Genomic DNA, 25,985 nt, shown 5'->3' on the forward strand with positions numbered 1-25,985 from the left:
TCTGCAGACAAATGCCAGCTCCCTCGGCCTATAGAGCGAGATGAGCACGCAACCCCAGAGTCATCCGCGACTGGACCTAATAGTCAGGGGTACCTTTACCTTTACCTTTACCTTTAACATTATGAGGTCAGTTCAGAGCGAGGAAGTACTCTCCTCATTTCCGTATGAGTAAATTTGCCAGTCAATGAAGCTGGGCCCCACAAAATTGCTTCAAGGAGGAGAGGAATCTGCAGCTTGCAGAAGCTTGTGCAGAAGGCCTCCTACTCCTCACACGTCATTTTAAGTCAAGCCTAGTTTGTTGAGTATCCTGGATCTTGGTTAGCTCAAGTGTGCAATTATTTCCTAGTTCTTGATGCATCCTACATGCCTTTAGGTTTCATTGACTGCAGTTGGTTATGGAAAAACTTGTTAATATGTCTGCATTTAAACATTCTTCAGCACCATATTTCATTACCTTACTGAAGACCTCATAGGAACAGCTCTTAAGACTTTGTTTTACTTGAAAGGTTAAATGTGTTCAAGATGCCATAAGAGCCAAAAAGAAGGTTTTCAACTTCCTTGGAGAGACCATTTCTCTTATTCCAACCGTTGGAATGTTTATTACTATGAATCCTGGATATGCTGGCCGTACTGAGCTGCCTGAAAATTTGAAAGCTTTGTTCAGGTACTAACATGCAGCCACTATTCTGGGGGAAATGAACTGGTAAGGGATTATCACAAAAATGTATGAGCTGGCCAGATTCCTTGGGCAGCAGAGTTGGGATGCCTCTGCCCAGCCAGCCAGCCTCCCTCCTTCCCTCCCCGGGCTCCTAATACCTTTGCTGTCTCCTGTCTGAGAAAGGTGCAGGCACTTGCTTCATTCTTCCCGCACCCATCACTTCTGGCCAAGTTCCAGGCCCATGCTTCTTTCTTGCATGCCTCACTTCCCCCACCTCCATTGCCATTTTGCCACAGTCATGTAATGTGTCACTCTGCCCAGAGAAGTAATGTGGGAGTAGTAGCGCCAATGAGATTTATTGAGCTATTGAGGATAGGGGCACATGAAGGATACCATGAATAGATTTGGAAAGCATGTTGAGAGAAGAGAGAGTTACTCTTTTGCACAGGCTTGGATCGCCAACATGGAAGCTCTCGGGGGTCAGAGCAGATTATACAGTGTGTAAAACAGTGGAAACAAAACGAGACCGAGTGTAAGTGGGAAATGAATGTGGGCGTTTGAAATTAATCATATCTGACATTTGCACTGAATATTCACTGCAGCCTAAAGGAAAGATTGACTGTTGTCTCTGCAGCGTAATCGCACCAGATGTTAATTGTCTCATTTCTCTCTTTTCAGGCCCTGTGCGATGGTTGTTCCTGATTTCGAGCTTATCTGTGAAATCATGCTTGTTGCTGAAGGTTTCATTGAAGCCAGGCTTCTAGCTAGGAAGTTTATTACTCTCTACACACTGTGTAAGGAGCTGCTTTCAAAGCAGGTAATTGAACATTGTTCACCAAGCCTGTTTGACACTAGTTTTTTTAGTGCAGTGAAGAGTTTGCAAGAGTATGCTGACAGGGCATTTTAAAATTTTTTACTTAAAAGTGGTTGTATTCCACCCCAAACTTCATCCTGTCATAGAAAATCAGCAGGGATATACAGAGGTAGAATACAGTCATACCTCAGGTTGAATATGCTTCATGTTGAGCGCGTTCGAGTTGCGCTTCGCAGCAACCTGGAAGTAATGGAGTGTGTTACTTCCGGGTTTTGCCGCTTGCGTATGCGCAGATGCTCAAAATGACATCATGCACAGAAGCAGCGAAAAGCGACCCACCCGCGGTCAGATGTGCCATTGCTAGTTACGTTTGCTTCTGGATACAAATGGGGCTCCGGAACGGATCCCGTTTGCATCCCGAGGTACCACTGTATTGGAATGTTAAAAAATGGCTGCCTCTCACCACTCACCTCCAGAAATGAGCCCAAAACCTTATGGCTATGGTAACAAAAGGTGCCCATGCTACTGTACCCACCTCAGAGGAACATAAACAACTTTCCTTGCCTTCTTTGAAAGTGGAGGGGTGCCTTTCCTGACTTGTTTTAAGCGATGTCCTTCTGTTTACGTGCAATGCGAAGTTGTTGCCATATGTCTGACAGGATCACTATGACTGGGGTTTGAGAGCTATCAAGTCTGTGCTAGTGGTGGCTGGTTCACTCAAGAGAGGAGACCCAGGACGGGCAGAAGACCAGGTTCTCATGAGAGCTTTGCGAGACTTTAACATCCCCAAGATTGTGACGGATGACTTGCCTGTCTTCATGGGACTCATCGGAGACCTTTTCCCAGCGCTGGATGTGCCTAGGAAGCGTGATCTAAACTTTGAAAAGGTGAATCTGCTTTAGTTGGCCATGAAGCAGTATAATTAAGAGATTTGAATGTCTGGCCTCTTTTGTGTGTGTGACTTCATTGGGGAAAACCCTGTTGCCACGGAGACCTCTGGAAAAGAGCCCTGCTCAGAAAGCTTTTGGTGATTTGTTCATTTTCTTGTTTGGACACCTGGGATTGTATCTGCACAATAATCCCATCATTTATAGCAGATCATGGCTTCAGTTCTATACCAGCCCTGGGACTGAGGAATGAGCCCCTGAACAAGAATTACACCCCCTGGTACACTGGGGCTTGGACTTGTAAACACATTTCTTGTCTTCTCAGATAATCAAACAGTCCGTTCTGGAGCTCAAGCTACAACCTGAGGAGAGTTTTGTGCTGAAGGTGGTACAGCTGGAAGAGTTACTCCAAGTTCGGCATTCTGTGTTTGTGATTGGAAATGCAGGCTGTGGCAAATCTCAGGTAGGAGCTATGAGCCTACGGTTAGGGCTCCATCACTAGGGAGTCCATTCCAAAACATCATGATAATTAGCAAGCGACTCATTGTTCAAGTGATCCACAGCCCCAAAGAGTAGAAAAATAGCTTTGTGAGATACATTAAACTGGAACAAAAGGTACAGTTTGGGGGTGGTTGTGTTTTGATATTCTCTGATGGTTACAGAAGCAGTCGGAAGCTCCATCCCAGTCTGCCTTTCTCCTGACAGGTTCTGAAATCTCTGAATAAAACTTACCAGCTGATGAAAAGAAAACCTGTAGCTATTGACCTTGACCCTAAAGCTGTAACCTGTGATGAACTATTTGGAATCATTAATCCTGCTACCAGAGAATGGAAAGATGGTAGGAACTAATCCCAGAAATAATGAGTAGTATAAATCTCCAGATACACAAAAAGGAGAAACATTATACCTTAGGGCTGTATCCTAGAAGCGTGAAGTTTCAATTCCAAGATTTTCTTCTCAGAAGACAAAACCCAAACCCTACCTTGACAGCATTGTCAAAATTTTGCTTCCACGTGAGATTTCTGCTGAAACTAATCAGATTTTTTACATTTTCTTTCCAGCATTGATCCTTTTCCAGACCCAATAGGTTCTTTTTCAGCATGGGGAAATGGCTGGGCACCAGGACTGACCTGATGCATTTTTAATTAGTGATGTTGTTCAAATTTTTGACATTTAAAAGTGCTTCCGTATGAAAGTATGAGTTGTAAATTGCTTTTGATCTCCCACCCCTAGCCCCATGGTTGTTTGTGCTAGTTTCAGCAGAGCAAATCTCAAGAAATAATTTTTTTCAAAATGTACTTATTCTGAAATCCCCTTAAACTGGTTTGACAACAATTACCCAAAACAAGGAAGTTGCCAGTGATTCTACATAAGAATTTCTGGCTCAAATCAGGCTCCCAGGTTTCCTCTAGTTATTCAGAGTCATGAGATTTGATATTCTCTAAGGTGAACGCCATATAAATTGGGTCCCTCTAGACCAGGGATGGGGAGCCTGTGTCTCTTCCAGATGTTGCAGAACAACCCCTATTTGCCCCTGCCAGCTTGGAGGAGTGACATGGAAGAGTCACAGGCTTCTGTGATGAACTATCATATCTGTAATGATAATAATAATATATTTATACCCCACCTATCTGACTGGGTTTCCCCAGCCACTCTGGGTGGCTTCCAACAGAAAATTAAAAACACAATAAAACATCAAACATTAAAAACTTCCCTAAACAGGGCTGCCTTCAGATGTCTTCTAAAAGTCAGGTAGTTGTTTATTTCCTTGACATCTACTGGGAGAGCGTTCCACAGGGCAGGCGCCACTACCGAGAAGGCCCTGCTTGGTTCCCTGTAACCTCACTTCTCGCAGTGAGGGAACCACCAGAAGGCCCTCGGAGCTGGACCTCAGTGTCCAGGCTGAACGATGGGAGTGGAGACGCTCCTTCAGGTATACTGGACCGATGTTATATACAAACAACATTTAGAAGCTGTACTTCTCAAATGATTTCTCTACGTCAAAAGTTCAGTGTGAATTTCTCTGTGTTCCTCGTAGGCTTGTTTTCAACAATCATGCGTGATCTTGCTAATATAACTCATCGTGGACCAAAATGGATCGTTCTGGATGGGGATATCGATCCGATGTGGATTGAGTCTTTGAATACGGTTATGGATGACAACAAGGTCAGTACAGGAAGTCAGAGATAAAATTGTTGGTTTCCACATCAGCAAGATGAAGTAGTAGTCACGCCATCCTTGTTTCTCTCCCTCCTAGGTGCTCACCCTAGCAAGCAATGAGCGAATCCCACTAAATCCCACCATGAGGCTTGTGTTTGAGATCAGCCACCTAAGAACAGCAACACCCGCCACAGTGTCCAGAGCAGGAATCTTGTACATTAACCCTGCTGACCTTGGCTGGAATCCGTGAGTTTGAGTTCCCTTTGAGTATATGAGTGTCTTCCTTTGCCAGCAAAAGCAAGTTTCTTCATGGCATACAGAGGAAAAGCTTTCATCCCTTGATGCATTCATTTATTTACTTTTAAATATTTCTAAGCCACTTCATATATTATTTTTAAAAATCAACATAAAAGCACCCTAAAACAATATTATAACCATACATAAATCCAATGGTGCAGGTCTAGTTCTCATGGATCAGGGGCAGCCTGCGCAAAGAGATGCATCTTTACAAGACTTCTGTAGTAAATAATTGATGGTGCATATCTATGTTTTGACATAGATGTGACTGTTTGTGTTTAATGAAGGTGGATGAGAGAAAGCAAGTTCCAAGGTGGCTTCTTGTTAAACGTCTTCTTCTTCTGCTTTGGCAATCACTCGTAGCCGAGTAAGATTGTCTTCCAATAAACACGGTTTTAACAATGAGTCCATAAGTGACTGTGGAGGCCAATTATGGATCCACACGTCCTTCTGCAGTGGGGACATTGTTTCCTGGGTGGGAGTTGATCACGCTGTAGATTTGCCAAGCATACCTTCCTCTTAGCACGTTTCTCCCTTGCGTCCTGAGTTTGAGTGTCTTCAAAGTCCACGACACCTTTGGTAAAGGCTGTTCTCCAACTGGAGCGCTCACAGGCCAGTGTTTCCCAGTTGTCGGTGTTTATGCTACATTTTTAAAGATTTGCCTTGAGACAGTCTTTAAACCTCTTAGGAATCTTTCTTCCCCTAGCTGGCCCCGCCTCTCTGCAGGGCTGATTGGTTAACTGAAGTTTGGCGGGAATCTCCAATGACTAGCGCAGGGAGGCAGGCCAGCCCAACTAACTGGTGGGTCCCACTGTAAAGGGCACCCACAAAGGAAGGTGTGAGCGCTCATTATTAACCAGACTCATCCCCCCTCCACTAGGTTCCCCAATAAATTGAAGAGTGTAATTGGTCTGATTTTGCTGTTGAATTTCATTTTAGTAATTTTTGGGTGCACTGCCTATGTTATCTGTTGCTGGTCTCCCAATATCTTACTTTTTTGTTATATTCCTTTGGGTGCCTAGAGACCATTGGTATTTGCCATTGAGATTCAAGCCCCATGCTAAAATTTTGGTTTGTGCTTTTAAAGCGGAGTAAAGGGTTCTGTGATCTAGCACAGCAGATCCACTTCTTTTTTAAGCAAACTTTTTGTGGTTTTGGAAGTGCTTTGAAAAGTGTGACATGACTGAATCAATAAACACCTCACAAGCAAGATTTGCACAAGCAGATCAAGATGAATGTTGAAAAAAGGGCATCTGGTGGAGCTTTGGAGTTTTTTTAATTGTAAACCATCATGAAAGGGATGAAATGAATAAATAACACGTTTCCCATTATAAAGAAATTTGCAGTCCTTCTTACTGCAAACCATTTTATAAGTAGGAAAATTATTGTGATGATTAAAGATTATGACTTACCTATGAACACTGGGTTCAGTCATGAAATTTATTTGAATCTAGCACTAAACACCCTCCCCTAGCCATTGGGCTCTTGTTATGTCACAGGTTCATGTTTTCTTGTTCTGCAAAATAAAGATCTACTGAGGCCTTAATTTCATCATCAATGGGATATCAGCAAGGTGAATTGAAAAATGGAGGTTAGGATCTGAAATTGTAGTGAGACAAATGCAGTGCTTCGCTTCCTACAACACATGTGGCTCATGTTACTATAATAGGGAAGCAAGTTACATGTTGCCCTGCAGCCGAATAAGAAAATGGTTCCTCTGCACTCTGAAAACGATGCAGTTTAAGTAAGAGGAAGGAGGTATAATGCTTGCCTAAAGTAGAATGTACATGTTCCATGCATGAGAGAATGCATCACATTGAATAAGTAATTTTATATCACCGTACAGAGTGGTGAGCAGCTGGATTGAGCGCCGGGAAGTACAGTCTGAAAAAGCCAATTTGATGATCCTGTTTGACAAATACTTGCCCACGTGTTTGGATAAGCTGAAGTTTGGGTTCAAGAAGATAACCCCTGTACCTGAAGTGACGGTGATACAAACGATCCTGTACCTTCTAGAATGCCTCTTAACCCCAGTCAACACGCCTCCGGATTCTTCCAAAGAGCTGTACGAGCTCTATTTTGTCTTTGCTTGTTTCTGGGCCTTTGGAGGAGCGATGTTCCAAGATCAGGTACCTTTAGAAATTTAAATTACTGTGTTCTGCTTCCATACCTTCAGGGTGTTATTGCCCAGTGGTGCATTAAGCAGCATTTATGTGCACAGGGGCCATTTTTCTAGGTGCCTCTTCAAACGCTACCCCAATGACAAGGCTGGCACCAAAAATTGCTTCCTTGTGGCTGTGGTAACCTTTTAAATCTGCTTTCTGTGCATCCTGCCTGGATTGCTTGGTGCTCTGTCAGTGCCACATTTCCCATGAGGGCACAGCTGTGTGGAACCCCAGCCACATCACTCTCTCTTAGGGAAGCAGCATGTCTGTATTCACATTTTTTTAATTGTTTGGTTTTGATAGGATTCGTTTTTTATGTTTCTGACATTCTCTGTGGCCACTTAATATATCTATGATCAAAGAAACATAAAAAGCATGTTAAATGTCCCTCTTTTCCTCACCAGCTTGTAGACTATCGTGTGGAGTTCAGCAAATGGTGGGTGAATGAGTTTAAAACCATCAAGTTTCCTTCTCAGGGGACTATTTTTGACTATTACATTGACTCAGATACGAAAAAGTTCATGCCTTGGACTGATAAAGTGCCTGCATTTGAGTTGGATCCAGACGTCCCATTGCAGGTAATGGCTAAAACCCATTTTTCTTCCCGTTCATATTTCATTTTAATTGCTTTTCCCCTATGGTGCTACAAAATAGAAACCAGTGCTGAGGAAAATTCCTGCATCAGCTCAGTATCCCAGTAAAGAGTGGGAAGAGTATGCTAAGAGTGTACTTGGTTTATATACGTAGCAATATGTCTGCCTCAAGTCACAGGGTTCCTGCTCCATCCCACAGATTCAGGTATTCAGTCTTGTTTACATGCTTATTTAGGCACGGGGCAACAACAAAAAGAGCCAGTGGCTACTAGTTATGGCATATGCAGGAATTTGCTTCTGGCATGCCATCAGTGCAGAAGCATTGCAGTTCATCAGTTGGGAGGCAAATGCTCATTCATGCAAGGATAAGAAGACATAGAAAATTACATCTGGAGAAGGACAAAACTGCATCATGTATGGTTTTTCAGAGCTCTATTATTATTACATTTATATTTTAGCTTCCCTTAAAGGAGCTCACAAAGGAAGTGGTGTATACGGTCCTCTCTCCCAGTTTATCCTCACAACAACCCTGTGAGGTGGGTTAGACTGAGAGGAAAGTACTCCTTGCGGCAGTAGACACACATGAGTAATTTAGATATTTCAGCCTTGCAGCTCGGTTAGTAAAGCCACTGCTACTAATCTGGTCATTCCTCAGACAAATAAGTGAATTCCTGCAATGCTAGAGGAAATCCTTTGAATTTCCATAGAGCCCTAGACAACAGCCCTAGACAACTCTCAGTGATGAATCAACCTCACTTGTTAAAATCACATTTATTAGGTCTGATAGGAATTTACTGATGTAGCTTCTTGTGAGGTCTTCACAAGAGTCCTGTTGCAAAGCCAGATGAGAAAATGATTTTCCTATTAATATTATTAAAAATTATTTTTACTTTTCAGGTTTATACATTTCACTAATTTTACAATCGTATTGACATTACAAAACTTGACTTCCTTCCCCCTCTTTTCTGTAGTTCCTTAAATTTATTTTCAATATATTCATCATATCCAAATTAACTTAATTTGCTCATTTATTCATCTTCTTTAAATATATACTCTTATGAAACTGCAGGAAAACGATTTTCCATGCACTTCTGCTTTACTGTGTCTTCAGAGGAATATTCTGCCAGAGAGTGCCTTCAGCCATGTGGTTTATGTTGTTCAAACTTTGTAAGGAGGTTCTTTTCACTCTGCTTTTGCAGGCCTCAATGGTCCACACAACAGAAACCATCCGGATTCGCTATTTCATGGATCTCTTAATGGCAAAGAAATGGCCTGTGATGCTAGTTGGGAATGCAGGCACTGGGAAGTCAGTGCTAATGGTAGATAAGCTGGACACCCTCAACACAGATGATTACTTGGTGCAATCTGTCCCCTTTAATTTCTACACAACCTCAGCAATGCTGCAATGTAAGGAGGCCGTGTGTGTGTGTGTGTGTGTGTGTGTGTGTGTGTGTGTGTTTGTTTTATTGGATTTGGATTTGATATCCCGCTTTATCACTACCCTAAGGAGTCTCAAAGCGGCTAACAATCTCCTTTTCCCTTCCTCCCCCACAACAAACACTCTGTGAGGTGAGTGAGGCTGAGAGACTTCAGAGAAGTGTGACTAGCCCAAGGTCACCCAGCAGCTGCATGAGGAGGAGCGGGGAAGCGAACCCGGTTCACCAGATTACAAGTCCACCGCTCTTAACCACTACACCACACTGGCTCTCTTATTGCATTTATATCCCACCTTTTTCCTGAAAGGAGCAGAAGGTGGTGGCAACAGTTCTTTCTCTCCCCATTTTATCCTCACAACAACCCTGTGTCGTAGGTTAGGATGAGAGAAACAGTAATTGGCCCAAGATCACACCCAGTGAGCTTCATGGTTAAAGTGGGGATATGAACTCTCGTATCTTCCAGGTCCTGGTCTGACACTCTAACCACTGTACCACGCTGGCTCAAATGTTCAGTAACACAGGTCTACTCTGGGCAATCTGTGTCTAGTACAACACATCCGTAGGTATCACACATTTGTTACATGGGATTTAGTTGTCTTTCCAGGAGGAAGCTTTGGGGAGATTGCATTTTCATAGCGCTTTACATGCCATGAATATTTGCAGAGAAAATGCCATTCTTTCTCCATGAAGCTTGGGTCGTTTTGTTAATCTGAAGTACTACCTGGGATATGGTCATAGCTGTCAACTGTTCCCTTTTTTGAAGGGAAATTCCCTCATTCCGAATAGGATTCTTCGAAAGAAAAGGGAAAGGTTGACAGCTATGGATTTGGTTGTGGAGGGACCTAATGCCCGTAACACAAAAAACATAATTTGACCTGCTCATGCAATGTTGTGCAGCCCTGACGCCAGGACTCTGCACCCCATTTCGCTCACCCTTTTTACACAACACATCCAGCTTGAGTGAATGTGCTGAGGGAGGCAATAGGATTGCAGCAGTGGACCTGATCCCTGACCTGTGTGGGATCAGCAGACTATGGAGCAAAGTCTATGTGCATGCAAAAAATATACTTATGAGCTCTGTATATCCAGTCAGGAACCCTGCAAGAAAGGCAGGGGTCTCTAATTCCATGGACATCCCTTTTTGTTGTTTAGTCATTTAGTCGTGTCCAACTCTTCGTGACCCCATGGACCAGATCACGCCAGGCACTCCTGTCTTCCACTGTCTCCTGCAGTTTGGTCAAACTCATGCTGGTAGCTTCGAGAACACTGTCCAACCATCTCGTCCTCTGCTGTCCCCTTCTCCTTGTGCCCTCAATCTTTCCCAACATCAGGATCTTTCCCAGGGAGACTTCTCTGTAGGAATTCCCAGTAGCGATGTATGGAAGTGAGAGCTGGACCATAAAGAAGGCTGATCGCTGAAGAATCGATGCTTTTGAATTATGGTGCTGGAGGAGACTCTTGAGAGTCCCCTGGACTGCAAGAAGATCAAACCTCTCCATTCTATGCAAAGAATGAAGATGAAGCCTGCCGACATTTGCAGTCGTGCTGCCATCCTCCTCCATCATCTGTTGCACCGTGCACCGTGCGCATTCCCTCACCCTGGATGTGTTAACGTGAAAGCACTTCTAATGGGTCTGGCTGTCTGTGAGCTACTCCACTCTCCCTTCAAACTAGTCAGCTTCTGTTCTCATGGGGCTCATGTGTGTCTGCCCCCTCAGTAAAATCATCTCTCCTTCCCCACTGATACAAGACTGCCTTTCCCACATAAATCCGATTATAAAGTTTGATGCATTATTATGTTTTATATATTCTGCAAGCCAGCCAGAGTGGCTGGGGAAACCCAGCCAGTTGGGCAGCATATAAATAGCAAAATTATTATTATTATTATTATTATTATTATTATTATTATTATTATTCTATTCACTTTTGAACAGGCATGTGTAGGGCTGCCTTTACAACAGGATGGAGCTGAGGAAAGCTTTACCTGATTGCCAGGATAAGACCCTGTGACATTTGTTTCTGCGTGGTCTTCTTTTTTTTAATGCAGCTATTCTTGAGAAGCCCCTGGAGAAGAAATCTGGCAGGAACTTTGGTCCCCCTGGTACCAAGAAACTCATCTACTTCATAGATGATATGAACATGCCAGAAGTCGACAAATATGGCACTGTGGCTCCTCATACCTTAATCAGGCAACACATGGACCATGGGCACTGGTAGGAATGCATTCTGTCATGTGACTCCTGGTCAACGCGCATATTTGAATGGCACAGTTGAATGTTGTGGAACTTCATGCGCTACATATATACACCCAAAAGACACTCTCATTTTAATACATCATGATTACATCATGAAAGGGGAGGTCTGGTGGCAGTAATCTGAGCATCCTGGATGCTGCCCCATGGTTTTCCTTGCCCTCCACCAAAAACCCATCAAGTGTAACAAAATAGATACAGTATTTACATTTCCCTGTTTCCCAGCCAAGTTAATCACACCCTTTTGTCTTCATCTGGGTTTGTTATTTCTGGAATGGCTACCTGTCTGGCACTCAGCTATCAGGATGCCAGGAATTATCACTCAGGCAGAGGGGCTGCTGAGTAGCTGAGCTCACATGTCTATATGAATTTCTGAAGTTTTCCCAGTCAGCCAGTACATAGATACATTTATCAGTGAATTCTTACATTTGATATTGTGCAGCAGAGGCCCTTTGAATAGATAGGAAGAAACTGTGATGAAGTGTTTTGTGGGGACAAGTCATAAAAGTCACAAAAGTGATTGTTCTGATTTTGGTAGTGGGCTGCATGTGCATGATATCTGCTGGAGGGGCAACCCCCCCCCCCAACCGATACATAAATTCCTGCAACACTACCAGTAATCTCTGTTGAGACAGGGATTCTGGAATCGCGACAATCCAAAAGGCAATGAAATAGAAATGCAATAGAAATGGGTACACGCAAGTGTGACACCACCCTCTTACTGTAGAGTTTTGAAGTCTTGCTCTCACACTTTCTCTGTTTTGAACTGACTCCACACCTTCAACACCAATCTATATGGTATATTCCCCCCCCTCCCAAAGTAGCTCACTTGTATACCGTGTCCAACACAAGGCTAGAGTCCTGTGATGGATGCCTGGCTTTTGTGTGGGAGTTACAGCACACTATTATTTGATGTGCAGAATGTAAAATGTCCACTTCTGTAGACCTCTGAACAAGTCCAGAGGAGTCGGACCAAGATCTGTTTTTGCAACATCGTATCAAATTCTACCTCCTACCCCTTTGGTGTTCCCACAACAGACTCCCAAAAAGAAAATAAGTTAGGTATTCTGTGTCCAAGCAGGAATATCGTCAGCCCCGCAAAATCACAAGCAGAAATCTTCATTTGGCTTAAGTAAGGAATCGGAACTCAGATAGTACTGTGCTTAACCCAGTAATGTGGAACATATTTATACATTTGTGTGTACACACACGCAACATGTACATGCACATTTCTACATATGAGGGAGTCATTTGTTCTCTGGAAGTGGATGAACATACGCCATGGTAATTTTGCCACCTTGCAGCCAAAGACAGAAAATGCAGGCTGGTCTTGGACACACACCCCTTGGTCTATTTCCTTTATTTGTCTGGGGTGTGTGTGTGTGTGTGTGTGTGTGTGTGTGTGTGTGTGTAACTCGAGTAATGTAACCTCCCTGACTCAACCCTCAGACTTTTGTTGCTGGATATTGCAGATGAGTTAATGATGAATGATGTGCGGATTGCAAAAGGTTTTAATACATAAAAACCCAGTGTAATCTAGAGAAAACAGTGTTTGAATGTTCGCTTCCTGCAAAATGTGTGCAAAAGACCACTGTGGAGAGAGCTGTGGAGATTCCACTGGATTAGCTAAACTAGGGCTGACTGAGTTGGGATATGGCTCTGAAGTAGATCTTCAAATCCTATCATGCTTCCCTTGGGAACAATCTCCAGCTTGTGCTTCCACAGAGCTGATGTATCTCTCAAAATCTCATTCGTGTTCTCTTAATGAGAGGAGGTCATGAAAAGAAGTCTTCATTTTGCCCTTTGTCCTCATTTTCCGTAAATGTACGTGCAAGATAGATGAGACTTCCTAAATGTAAGTGGATACAGAACTTTGAGCAAGAGTTGCGTCTCAGAATCGTTTCTCTTTCTTGCTTATTTCTGTTAGGTATGACAGAACCAAGCTGACACTGAAGGATATTCACAACTGCCAGTATGTTGCATGTATGAATCCAACTTCTGGATCCTTTACCATTGACTCGAGACTCCAGGTACCTGTCAAAGACCCCTGTCGTAGGGGTTTCAGTCAAAGGCATGTGCTACACCCCTCCAATGTTTGCTTCCTTGGATTTGGTCTCCTCTTCTCAAGTGGAAGCAGAAAAGCAGATCGTGTCTGGGGTTTTTGGCTTTCTTTTAGAGAATTAAAATGCGCCCTTTTGTTTAAGAGAGTGCTGCCCAGCCTGATCTTGATGAATGCCTTTTGTTGCAGCGACATTTCTGTGTGTTTGCGGTGAGTTTCCCAGGACAAGATGCTCTTATGGCTATCTACAGCACCATCCTGGGTCAGCACTTGGCCCTCCGAACTGTCCCCATGGTGGTTCAAAAGATTCATTCACAGCTTGTTTCTGCAGCTCTGGGTAAGCACTTGCAAAAGTAGAAAACCTTGCCATGGCTCATGCTTTTCATGATTACTGTCCTCTCTTTGCTCTGTTTTCTAGTTCAGGTTCAAGTCACACAAACAGCCCCTCATTTTCATGTGTATCTGCTGTATTTCTCCTCAACAGCCTTGCATCAGAAAATCACATCAACCTTTCTTCCTACGGCCATCAAATTTCACTACGTTTTCAATCTCCGGGATCTTTCAAACATCTTCCAGGTACAATGTCACTTCTGTATAGCTGTTTGCACTTTGCTATGAGTGTGGATTTCTCTTTCCCTATTCCCTAGGAATAGTGTAGGCAAAACATAGTCTCACTGGCTGGGGACAGTGGGAGTGGTCTAGTCTGTTGAGGCCATTATAGAGTATACCTGTGTCCTCAGAGGACACCCAGCTTAGGAAACGGAAGGCAAGCAAAATTGGTCTCTCCAACCAAAGCCATGCTGGCTGGCTTCCTTTCTGAAGGGGAAAGGAATGGATTTTGACTCGAAGACTGACCGCCCGTATTAGCCATTCTGATTTCAGACTGAAGGTGATTGAGACCGATGTGCTGCTTCACCAGCATCCATGGGGAGGCCCATCTTAGCATTGCCAACTTGCTCAGAGAAGTGTGAAGAGCCCCATGGATGGTAGGATGCGGAGCGTAACTGCCTCCTAACCCTTTTGCTCTCTTTCTGAATCCTTGAGTCAATTACCTTCTGCCCCTGCATCCTATTCCCCTACCTATGCTGATTTCAAAGGGATAGGGAAAGAGAGACCCACAGAGCTTCCAGCAAGTCATGTTTATAAAGAGGTGTCCCTGCCTTGCCTCTGTTTTCTCCCCGTATCATCTCCACTTTCAGAAGCAGTTCATGCCTTTTACAGCTCGCAGTCGTCCTCCCGTGATTCAGCATGACTGTTCTTCTTACAGCCATTGTGAATTTATACAGTATGACATTTCCCGAGGCGTTCTGTTCTGGCATAAGGAAATGCAATCTGTTAACACCCATGTAACTGCCGTAAACACAAGGGCCCTAGGGAACAGCAAGCTTTCTTGGAAACGCAAAGCTTGCCACCATGTTGTTGTCCCTCCTTTGTCAGTTTTTCAGCGTTCCCTTTGTTTTGTTACAACCTGGCTTTGTGGCAGGCGAGCAAAGTGCTGCTTTTGCCATGGCACTTGTCAGATTTAGAGCAGCGGGCCGGGTACTCTGTTGTGCAACTGGAGCACTGCAAAGAGTGCCCAAGATGCCAGCCAATCCGTCTTGGGAGTAACGACCCACAAATCATAGAATCATAGAATGGCAGAGTTGGAAAGGCCCTGAGTATCATCTGAGTGGACGGGACGCGGGTGGCGCTGTGGGTTAAAGCCTCAGCGCCTAGGACTTGCCGATCGAAAGGTCGGCGGTTCGAATCCCCGTGGCGGGGTGCGCTCCTGTCGCTCGGTCCCAGCGCCTGCCAACCTAGCAGTTCGAAAGCACCCTCGGGTGCAAGTAGATAAATAGGGACCGCTTACTAGCGGGAAGGTAAACGGCGTTCCGTGTGCTGCGCTGGCTCGCCAGATGCAGCTTGTCACGCTGGCCACGTGACCCGGAAGTGTCTGCGGACAGCGCTGGCTCCCGGCCTATAGAGTGAGATGAGCGCACAACCCTAGAGTCTCTCAAGACTGGCCCGTATGGGCAGGGGTACCTTTACCTTTACCTTTATCATCTGAGTATCATCATCCTGTGATGCAGGAATATGCAGCTATCCCTTACGGGAATCGAACCTGAAACCTTGGCAATATCAGCACCATGCTCTAACCAACTGAGCTATCCAAGAGTTATGTGCCATGTGCTATTCCTTTAAATCAAGGGTAGCTTATCTGGTGCCCTGCAGTTATTGTCGGATTGTATACTCACCCAGACACTTGCATGCTCAAGCACACAGAGACTAATCTTCCCTCTCTAGCCCCATCAACCTCAGTGTGGCCATGCTAGCAGGTTCAGAAAGCGGAGAGTGTTTTAACTGTCATTGCTAAGCAAACACAATTCCCAGTACTTCATCCCCAAGGCCTGGCAATTTTTTTTTTCCAGAGAGGTAGCAGCAGTGGTGGTGGTGGACTCCCTCCCATAGTAAACTTTTATATGCTGACATCTTAAGTAATGAAGGCAGAATGCACACTCTCGATACCTCTCATAGCGTTCCTCTGGGTTTGTGGGATCTGCATCTGTAAGCACCTTTGGGAAGCACTTGGTCTAGGACCCACGTCGGCCTAGGACCCACATACCTATGGGACCGCCTCTCCTGGTATGCCCCGCGGAGGACCTTAAGGTCCACAAATGACAACATTTTGGAGGTCCCAGATCGCAAGGTGGTTAGATTGGTCGCAACTAGGGCCAGGGCCTTTTCAGTACTGGCTCCGACTTGGTGGAGTGCTCTGTCACAAGAGACATGGGCCTGCGGGACTTGACATCTTTCCGCAGGGCCTGCAAGACAGAGCTGTTCCGCCTGGCCTTTGGTTTGGTCTCAGTCTGACCCTTATGTTTCCCTCCCCTTATGGTTTTGATGAGGCTGCATTTTAAATTGCATTTTAACCTGTATTTTAAATTGGTTCTTTCTCTCCCCCCCCCCCCATTATGTTTTTACTGTAATATTACTGTTGTTAGTACTCTGGCCGGGGAGGGCGGGGTATAAATAAAAATTATTATTATTATTATTATTATTATTATTATTATTATTATTATTTGAACTGTCACATGGGGGAAATCCTTATAGCTTATCACAGTGTTTGCACTGGGCAATGCAAACATGGTGAGGATAAGCAAGATGGAAGGGCTTATGGGACCAGGGAGCCAGTGCTGGAAGCGTTTTCTGTCTTTGGCAGGGACTTCTCTTCTCCACGGCCGAATGCCTCCGAGTGCCGGTGGACCTGGTCCGACTGTGGCTGCACGAAGCCACAAGGGTGTACTGCGACAAACTTGTGGAGGAAAAAGATCAGGAGAGCTTTGGCCGGGTCATGATGGCTACTTGCAAAAAATTCTTTGAGGTAGGGTAGTCATTCTTCTGCCATTCTTCAGCTGATACTCTAGATTCAAGGGTGAATGTGGACTCTGCCGGGATGCCTGCAGTCCGTTCCATATTAATAAGTAGAAGCGTGGCTGGGAACAAACTTATTTCAAACTTTGTCCAAATCCGCATGGGCTTCCTTAAAATGAGAATCCAGGAACATTTGAAAATGTCCAGGGCTGGCTCCTGATTTGAGGCAGCCCTGAACAAAAGGCCCTCCCCCCCCCCCCTGTCAATGGGATCTAGGTACCTTATCTGGCTTCGATGGCAGCACCCCAAGTGGCATTGGACAGCGGGATTTAAGCCTCCTATAAAAATTTTCACCAGCACCCTGGAGCAATGCTACTAACTCGGAGCCATTGTGGAGAATTTAAAGGGTGGCTGGTCCCAGTGATTGCTGCTTCGAGTGTGAGGCTAGAAAAAGAATTCATGGGAGTCCAGGAAAAAGGCCCTGGGGCCCTGGCAGCTACCCAAGGAGTCCAGATGCTAATCCAGCATCATCTGCTGACATCCTCCCTTCCTCATGCCAAATCACAGCTATATCACAGTTACCATTTCGAATAGGCACTAGCAGCTGTAGCAGAGATGGAGGGATAACACAGAGTTCAGCGACTGACCCTCCCATCCCCCCCATACACTTGCACCCAGTCCAAATGTTTGCTATCCTTAAAGGTAAAAAGCAGCTTATGGGATTATGTTTGTCCTTTCTGCAGGAGCTAGGTGACAATGTTGTCTTTGCGAAGCCAAATATTTATTGCCACTTTGCTCAGGGCATTGGCGATCCCAAGTATCTCCCAGTTTCTAACATTCAGTCTCTGAATAAGCTGCTTTCAGAAGCCCTGGACAGCTACAACGAGGTCAATGCAGTGATGAATTTGGTGAGTGAAGCTGGAACTAAAACCCAGGGAGAAGATGGCAATTACCACGCTGGTCCTGAAAGGGGTGGTGGTCTTTCTCTTAGGCTTAAAGGTGTAGTCTTAAGTTCTTGCCACTGTTCATTTAGCACATGGGTAGGCAAACTAAGGCCCAGGGGCCGGATCCGGTCCAATCACCTTCTAAATCCGGCCGCGGATTGTCTGGGGAATCAGCGTATTTTTACATGAGTAGAATGTGTCCTTTTATTTAAAATGCACCTCTGGGTTATTTGTGGGGCATAGGAATTCGTTCTTTTCTTTTCTTTTTCCAGAATATAGTCCGGCCCCCCACAAGGTCTGAGGGACAGTGGGGGGCCCCCTGCTGAAAAAGTTTGCTGACCCCTGATTTAGCATATTCCTGCAGTCAATAGCTTAAATCCATTGAAGTTCTGAATGCAAAATGTCCCGAGTTGTACAAAGTTGGGGGTGGGAGAGGAGCAGAAATGGTGTGCTCCGGTGGAGTTGAGTAAATAGGTGGTTATTTTAAAATTATAAAAGAGAAATGCACCAGTAAGGGTGGAAATAGTCAGGTGGGGCATTGGCTAAGATAAATGGCGTTGTGAAACATTTATCCAAAAAAACTACAGGGACATCATGTTAAAGTTACTGGGGGCAGGCTATTTGTTGTTCCAAAAAACCCAGATCACAAATTAGGACAGGACGCATCAGATGTGGGCTGAGCAAAGTAGCCCATACTAATAAAATCCATGCTAAAATTGGTTGGTATATAGGCCATAATGTTAGACTTTTGTATTATTGTGGGCTGTGCTATTAATAATCCTTCCTTGGCTATTGCAGGTGCTGTTTGATGATGCTGTCTCCCACGTCTGCAGGATCAATCGCATCTTAGAGTCTCCCAGAGGGAATGCTTTGCTAGTGGGCGTCGGAGGGAGTGGCAAGCAGAGCCTGTCTCGGTTGGCAGCCTATATCAGCGCCTTGGATGTGTTTCAGATCACGCTGAAGAAAGGCTATGGGATTCCAGACCTCAAAGTGAGAAGCAAAGTGGTTTTCTCTAGAGGGTGTCCCAGTAGAAAAAGAACCATAACTGGTGCCAAATCCCTGATACCCAGAATGCCTCTAGATTGGTCGTTCTTTTGCAGGAGGGATTCAGGTGCATCCGAGAACCTTAGGTTTGTGCAGTTAAAGTGGATTAAAGCGCTCTGTTGCCCTAGCACAGTAACACTTCATACATACTCTATGCCTCCCATGAACCTTTTTAAAATTGGCTGCAAGGCAAGACATGGACTGCCTGTCAGCGCTGCAGCTGCTGCACATAGAGAAAGGTTCTGTGGCCTGAAGAGTTCTGGGAGGTTTTGCCGCTGTAGGCAAAACGTCCCTTCCCTGCCTTGCCGCCATGGCCCTATTGCCACTGGCCACGCCACTGCAATTGCACCCTTGCCCACGGCTGCTCCCATGCCACGGCAAGGGCTAAGGTGTTGTGGCAGCGGCGAAACTGGCAGGGTTGGCAACAGTGGGGGTGGGGTGTGTGGCAGATTTGCCACCTGAGGCAAATTGCTTCACCTCATCTCATCTGAGTGCTGGCCTTGCTCTCATTCTTAGAATCATCTGCTTTGGCTTCCCATGTCTGTGGAGCTGAGTCAGGGACTAACTTACATATTTTTCAAGCAAGGAAAGTGCAAGTGAGGAACATATCCTTTTAAAAAGCTGACTATTTTTTGTACACACCTCTGGTTGCTCAGTCCCTCTGCCCCACAATGTGATCTGAGGTATGTGCACTGTGGTAGTTTTCTTTTCCGGGGGGGGGGGGCGGCGGGGAGAGGGAATAAGTGGCAACGTTTAGCTTTGGTAACACACATCAGTTCTGTACCCAAGCATAGGTTCTGGTGTTATGACAGCCGTTGCGCTTCTCCAAACTTATTTGGTCAGAGGCATGTTTTGATCTATGGGCTACTTTTAAAATGAGGCTGCATTTTAAATTGCATTTTAACCTGTATTTTAAATTGGTTTTTATTTTATTTTATTATTATTATTATGTTTTTACTGTAATTTTAATGGCGTTAGCCGCCCTGGGCCCGGCTCTGGCCGGGGAGGGCAGGGTATAAATAAAAAAATTGATGATGATGATGTATGTGTTCTGATGCTGAGCCGCAGACAGAGAAAACTCCTGCCATTGTGTCAGCCTGCTTGGGAAGTGCAAGAGTGGCACCTAGTGTTCACTAGGGAATATGCTGGTTTGTGTTTCCTCCCCGCAATCGCTCTGGCAAGGGAAACACTTGGCAAGACGAGCCCCAGATCCAAGAAGTGTATCCTTGCAGCTGCTCTCTTTCTGCCGTTTAAAGATATGGCTGGGTGACCGCAGCTCTGTTCAGGAATCTTGTTCAAAGTAAAGGGGTCACAGTAAGGATGAGGGAGGTATTCGATTCAGTTTGCAATTAAAAAGATAAAACTATCTGATTCCCATTTACCCAAACAATGTGTGAACCATAATTTGAACTTTCGCGAAGCAGTTCTCCAGCGAAACTATCTGTACAAAAGTGCATATAGTAGGGGGAAGTGTGAATAAATGCTACCCCCCCCAACATAACTTTCAAAATGTATTGTAATAGGAGGAATTTGCTTGCCAAAAAATGTATACAGTGGTACCTCGGGTTAAGTACTTAATTCGTTCCGGAGGTCCGTACTTAATTTGAAACTGTTCTTAACCTGAAGCACCACTTTAGATAATGGGGCCTCATCCTACTGCTGCACCGTCGGAGCACGGTTTCTGTTCTCATCCTGAAGCAAAGTTCTTAACCTGAAGCACTATTTCTGGGTTAGCAGAGTCTGTAACCTGAAGCGTATGTAACCCAAGGTACCACTTTATTAGACAAAATTCCAAAAAAAACCCCAAAAAACACGTTTCAGGAGAAATACACACTGATATTGCTGGCAAATTTTCATGAGAACTTTGGAGGGGTTTTTTAATGCAAACTGATGTGGAGAACTGAACAGGAAAAATGAGAACCTGAGAGAAACTGAAATTGCCATCCCTGCAACAAAGCCTGTTGGCCCCACCCTTCTGTCATGTCCCTGTCACCGGCTTCATCATCTCGCACATGTTGGGAAGGTGAACTTCTGCAGTGGGGGGGGGGCCTGCTATGCTCGTGGTGACTCCCCATGTGATTTAGAACCCCGGAAGATCAGGATTCCATATCGCACTGGAGCCTCCAGAAGAGTCCCTCTGTGGTGCTGAGGTTCATCTTCCCAACCCAGTAGAGTGGGCAGAGGCAACAGGCTCTGGTAATTGCATGGGGAAGAGAAGGCCCAAATAGGGCTTTCCAAAATGGCGTACAGATCTGAAGATTAGCTTTTCCTCTTGTGGTCCATCTTTCACAAAAGGAAAGCTGCCTCTTTCCCATATCAGTGTTGGGAACTTTTAAGAGGAATAACTCCCCGTCAAAAAAAAAGGAAGCATCTTCTCTCTTTTTTTTTTTTAATGTAAGAAACTGACATGTGTCTGTTCTGTGGTCCAGGCTGACTTGGCTTCCCAGTACATCAAATCTGCTGTGAAGAACACCCCCACCGTGTTCCTCATGACGGACTCGCAGGTTGCTGAGGAGCAGTTCTTGGTATTGATTAATGACCTGCTGGCATCTGGTGAGATCCCGGGTCTCTTCCAGGATGATGAAGTGGAAAACATTATTAGTTCCATGAGGCCCCAAGTGAAGTCCATGGGCATGCAGGACACTAGGGAAAACTGCTGGAAGTTCTTTATTGACAAAGTCCGTCGGCAGCTGAAGGTGAGAAGGCCGCCTTCTTCCCGAATACGGGGTGGTTGTGGTTGTTTTCATTCCAAAATCTTTGTACAACAGGGACATACTAAATTTTGACTGTGTGTGTGGCTGAGACTAAAGTACCATCTCCGCCATTCACACTGTTGGGCGTGTGGGATAGATGAAAGCAGGAACTTGTGGCTGAACGGTGCAGCAAGACTTAATAAAGCAATGTCCCTTTTGGAAGTGTTGGGAGGAGAAAGCCCTGCCTTTGGGTCTCTGGTGCAAGTCACAAAAATGTCCTAGGCCAGCACTATTTATGTGGGGTGAAAGGCTCAAGAGGAAGTGTATCTGACGCTAAAATTGAAGCAGGTCTTGGAATGTTGTTTTATAATACCGTGACCTAAATGGTGTACCCAGGAATATCTGAAGTGGGGCAGGGGGGAAGCTATTGCTGGCGTTAACAGATGCCAGTAACAATGAAGGATACTTCAAGTCATTCCATCAGCTATCAGTGGGGGGGGGGGGGGGACAAGCATTCACTGGCATAGGCTGCACATTTAGTGCCCTTCCAGTGCTGCTTGTCTGTCTCATCAGGAGATTATGGGATTTGCAAAAGATTATATAGTGGTTCGAGCACATCCCGTAGAAACATACTTCTGTTGTTAACCACACATCTTAATAAATCACAGTTAAAAAATGAAGGGTAGAAAATTGCAAGGATTTGCTTTCCACAGGACCTCAAACGTAAGTGGGGGGGGGGGGACCTTCCTAATACAAATGTTTCTGTGCCTTCTTTCTGAGAGCCTTTAGTGAACATCATCTCAAAAAGAATGAAAGCCTCTGAAATGTGTCATTGTCCACGCTACTGTGGTAAATATCCTCATGGCGAAGTCTTGCTCCTGTTTGAGGCTTTGGGCCTTTGCTGTTGTCAAAACAGCTGAAAGGGCCTCCTCCAAGAGGCTTATTTTGTGCCCCCCATTGATGGATGCATTGCAGATCTGCAGTCACTATTATTTAGCATCTGTTTACCCTGATTTTTCTCAGAATGGCTTAACCAGTGCTTTGAATTAGCAGGGTCCAGATTCTTACGTTTTGGGTGTTCTCCTTTTCTTTAAATTTGTCTCTCTTCCCTGGTCACTTCCTCTGTGTGTGAAAGGAGACAAACCTCCTGCGCTTGTTCTGATTTTCCTTCTCCCTGCCACGGTGCTCCTCTGCAAACAAATAATATTTAATGGGCTTCTTCTGAAGTATGTCTTCCTATAATGGAGAATAAATATTATTAAAAGCACATATTGAGGTGAAGACTTGCTCCAGAGGAAGAGCAAGTAATGATAAAATTCTGAAGAATGAAACATTATGAAGTTCTCTTCTTAGGTAGGTTCCCCCCCCCCCAAGCTCTCTAAATCCAATGAAAGAAGAGGTGTGTCCTAAAATCACTTTCAGTCTCCCAACAGATGCAAATGCACAGCTCCCATATCCCACACAGGCTATAGATGCTTCAAGTGTTGTGCTTTGCCAGTGCCCAGGGGATCCTCAATTGCACTGCATAGCCACTAGGAGTAGCAAAATGGCTTTTTAACCTCGTGGCTGACTGGACTTAGGTTGCACACCTCTCTTCAGCTGATGAAACAGAGCTAAAACTCTTAATGAGGCTGGGGATTTGCCCTGGATGGTTTGTGCATTCTCAAGTCCTCAAGCCCATTTGTCCTAGGGCATTTCCCCACACCCCAGAGGGAGGAAAGCAAACGCTCAGCTACTGTAGGGTTGCCATATTTCAGAAAATGAAAATCCAGACAGAAAAGTCATTGAGCTTTTTTTGAGGTTTTAGAGCTACTTCCGATATGGGTTGCCTTACGGACGCACTTCCCGATGGCTGAATCCTGGATATGTCTGGGAAATTCTAGGCGTATGCCAACCCTAAGCTGCTGTGGTTTCTGCATAGACCAAAAGGGTTATTGCAATAGGCAGAAGTAATTATTCTGTTCTGATTTAGCTTGCTCCTGTGCTGTTTTATATAATATTTCTTACGTTCTTAATGAGAGTTTCCCTCCCTGGCTCCAGGTGATCCTTTGTTTCTCTCCTGTTGGGTCCACCCTCCGTGTGCGGGCAAGAAAATTCCCTGCTGTAGTGAACTGCACCGCCATTGACTGGTTTCACGAATGGCCTGAAGATGCCCTGGTATCTGTCAGTGCCAGGTTCCTAGAGGAGACCGAAGGAATAGAGGTGACTCCACCCTTAACAGCTGTATCATTTCTATCAATGCCATTACAATGAACGTTGTGTCCCCCAGCGTAACTTGGTACTAAGGAGGGCAGTTTCTGCCTGTGTTCCATGAATGGTTCCATGTTCTTCAGGACTGACCTGGTATATTTATACACCAGAGTTCAGATCAGAGATGGGAAGCCTTTTGTTCTGTTGAGGGCTGCATTCCTTGTTGAGAGGGCACATGCTGGCAGTGGGCAGGGCCAAAGCCCAAAGTGGGTGTGGTGAGAACCAAAATTTGGTTCTCCCCCCCCCCCCCAGTAGGCTGCCAGGGGAGAGACAGACAGACTTGGTCATGGGTGTGAAAATTAAAAACCAAAACACTGAAAATGCAATTTTAAAACAAAATTTGTATAATACAGAGACATCAAATGGCTAAATCCATTTAAAATATAATGGTATTGTATCCAGCTGTGTAAAACATGTCTGCATTCCAAGTGTTCCTAGAACTCCATTGAAGGCTATTGAGAATTGGGCTGAGTTTTCCTTCTTACTCATATTATTTACCTGTTTTCATTTTGAGTTTTTTCCTTCTTCTTTTTTCTTTTCACATTCATGACCAGGTTGCACCTTTTTGTTCTGCATTGTTTGCAATAAATATGGCAAATCCATTCATTGGCACTATAGCCATCAGGCTTTGTTTATGCATAGGTTGAAAATATAGCATGCTTATTATTATTTACACCTTGTTTACCTTGACTTCTGTGTTTTCCCCCATCCTTGTGTTTTATGTTATTACTTTCCTTGGCTATCTTTGCACATCACTGTGAGCCATAAACCAGGGCTTACTGTGTATTATCCAGTCACACCCACTTTGGTCCTCCACACTGGGGAGAAACCAGCCACAAACCCTGGCTTACTGTTATGTCCAAACCAGGGGTTGTAGTTTGTTCCACCAGACCACAATTTGTAGGCAAGGTTTGTTCTTGGCTTACCGATTGTGGATTGTTTCCTCTGCCCAGCATCAGGAGGAGAAAAGCAGCCTGGACAGTCAGCTGTGGTTTATATTGAGGTGCAAATTGGTCTTTTCCTGTTAGAATCCCTTTTCACACCAATGTCTGCTTGCAAACACATAGAAAGGTGAGGTGACTCTGTTAAAAACCCATCTTTCTAGGTCTTCACCTGGAGCTTTCACTCCTTGGAAATAATCTTGCCACCACATTTATTTAATTATTTTTGACATGTGCAGCTGATAAAACGGAGCGGTACAAGTCCAACACGGATTTTGTTTGTAGAATCTGTATTGACATCAGTGTCCCCTTGAGACTAGTTACTGCTAATATTCACCTACCTTGACTTTATCTTTTCATTTCCCAACCTAAGCACATTAAACATTAATAGGCACTGTGTTATACAGCAAAGCTCATGTTGCATATTTAAACAATGGAAAATGGGGCAGGCAAAAGCTCAGATCCTTAGAGCAACATTCGTTTTGCTCCCACATAGCAACATTTACACAATTGAATCAGGGGTCAAATATGCACACTGGAAACAGAAAGTTGTGGCCCCTGGTTTTGGCATAGTTTGTCCCATTAACTGCAGCTGTGAATCTCACTCTCCAGGCATCAGCGAAAGCAACACAAAGCCTACGGAGCGCGGAGGGAGCGCTCCCTCTGCGCTTTGGAGGCTTCGTGTTGCTATCGCTGAAGGCAAGGAGCCTGCATTTGCTCCATAGGACACACACACATTTCCCCTTCATTTTGGGAGGGGGGAAGTGCGTCCTATAGAGTGAAAAATACGGTATTCAGGTTTGCACAAGCGTACGCTTTGACTAAAGTGCATGTTTTGCGTGTTTTATGTAATGAAAACTAACTAAAATGAATTGACTCTTAATTTGAGTTTGATTATTATAATTCTTGTAATTCAGCACTTGAAGTAGCAAAAAGAATCAAGTGAAGTCAATTCAAATGAACAGATGTAAAAATTCAAAATGGTTGAAAAATCAATTAAGCAAAACCCAAGCATCTTAAACAAGACACATTTTACTGTGTGACGTCCAGTTGTAGCCATGAACCAAGTGTGTCCCTGTCAAATAATGTGTATGATCTTGGTGGCTGTTCCTGCTGGAGTTTCCCATAGTTGCTTGTTGCATGGCTCTTTCCTAGTGTGCTTAGGGGAGCCCTGTAAATAAGCCAACAAAACTTAGTAGTCGGGGGGCAGAGTACTAGCTTTCTAGGGAACGGAGACAGAAAGTTCCAGTCCTCCTGATGCAGCTTGCTGCATTTCTATCTGGGTACAGGGAAATGGAGGTCTCTGTTCCTCATTTGCCAATCCGCTCACTTGCCTGCATGCAATTTTTTTGGTCAACTCTGGTGACCAAATACAGATCTGGCTTAGAATCACAGTCTATTAAAGTTTTTTTAAAAATCTCAATTAATGAATCAATGATGC

General features: G+C 44.6%; 1 protein-coding gene across 2 annotated transcripts in view; it reads left to right on the forward strand.

Annotated features, from left to right (window-relative positions):
• Positions 1 to 25,985, forward strand: part of DNAH17 (dynein axonemal heavy chain 17) — an 85,005-nt gene that overhangs the window by 27,254 nt on the left and 31,766 nt on the right. For both annotated transcript variants that reach the window (XM_028715420.2, XM_028715430.2), the window contains exons 30-48: positions 507 to 664; positions 1,337 to 1,475; positions 2,132 to 2,359; positions 2,685 to 2,822; positions 3,065 to 3,197; positions 4,398 to 4,525; positions 4,617 to 4,765; positions 6,663 to 6,945; positions 7,386 to 7,559; positions 8,774 to 8,981; positions 11,058 to 11,223; positions 13,190 to 13,292; positions 13,511 to 13,658; positions 13,806 to 13,897; positions 16,521 to 16,682; positions 17,416 to 17,580; positions 18,415 to 18,606; positions 21,090 to 21,356; positions 23,394 to 23,555. In XM_028715420.2, the coding sequence (XP_028571253.2) occupies positions 507 to 664; positions 1,337 to 1,475; positions 2,132 to 2,359; positions 2,685 to 2,822; positions 3,065 to 3,197; positions 4,398 to 4,525; positions 4,617 to 4,765; positions 6,663 to 6,945; positions 7,386 to 7,559; positions 8,774 to 8,981; positions 11,058 to 11,223; positions 13,190 to 13,292; positions 13,511 to 13,658; positions 13,806 to 13,897; positions 16,521 to 16,682; positions 17,416 to 17,580; positions 18,415 to 18,606; positions 21,090 to 21,356; positions 23,394 to 23,555 (3,195 nt within the window). The remainder of the gene's footprint in view (positions 1 to 506; positions 665 to 1,336; positions 1,476 to 2,131; positions 2,360 to 2,684; positions 2,823 to 3,064; positions 3,198 to 4,397; positions 4,526 to 4,616; positions 4,766 to 6,662; positions 6,946 to 7,385; positions 7,560 to 8,773; positions 8,982 to 11,057; positions 11,224 to 13,189; positions 13,293 to 13,510; positions 13,659 to 13,805; positions 13,898 to 16,520; positions 16,683 to 17,415; positions 17,581 to 18,414; positions 18,607 to 21,089; positions 21,357 to 23,393; positions 23,556 to 25,985) is intronic.

The sequence above is a fragment of the Podarcis muralis genome, chromosome 2 (assembly GCF_964188315.1).
Source record: "Podarcis muralis chromosome 2, rPodMur119.hap1.1, whole genome shotgun sequence".
In the NCBI taxonomy this organism is placed as follows: Eukaryota; Metazoa; Chordata; class Lepidosauria; order Squamata; family Lacertidae; genus Podarcis; species Podarcis muralis.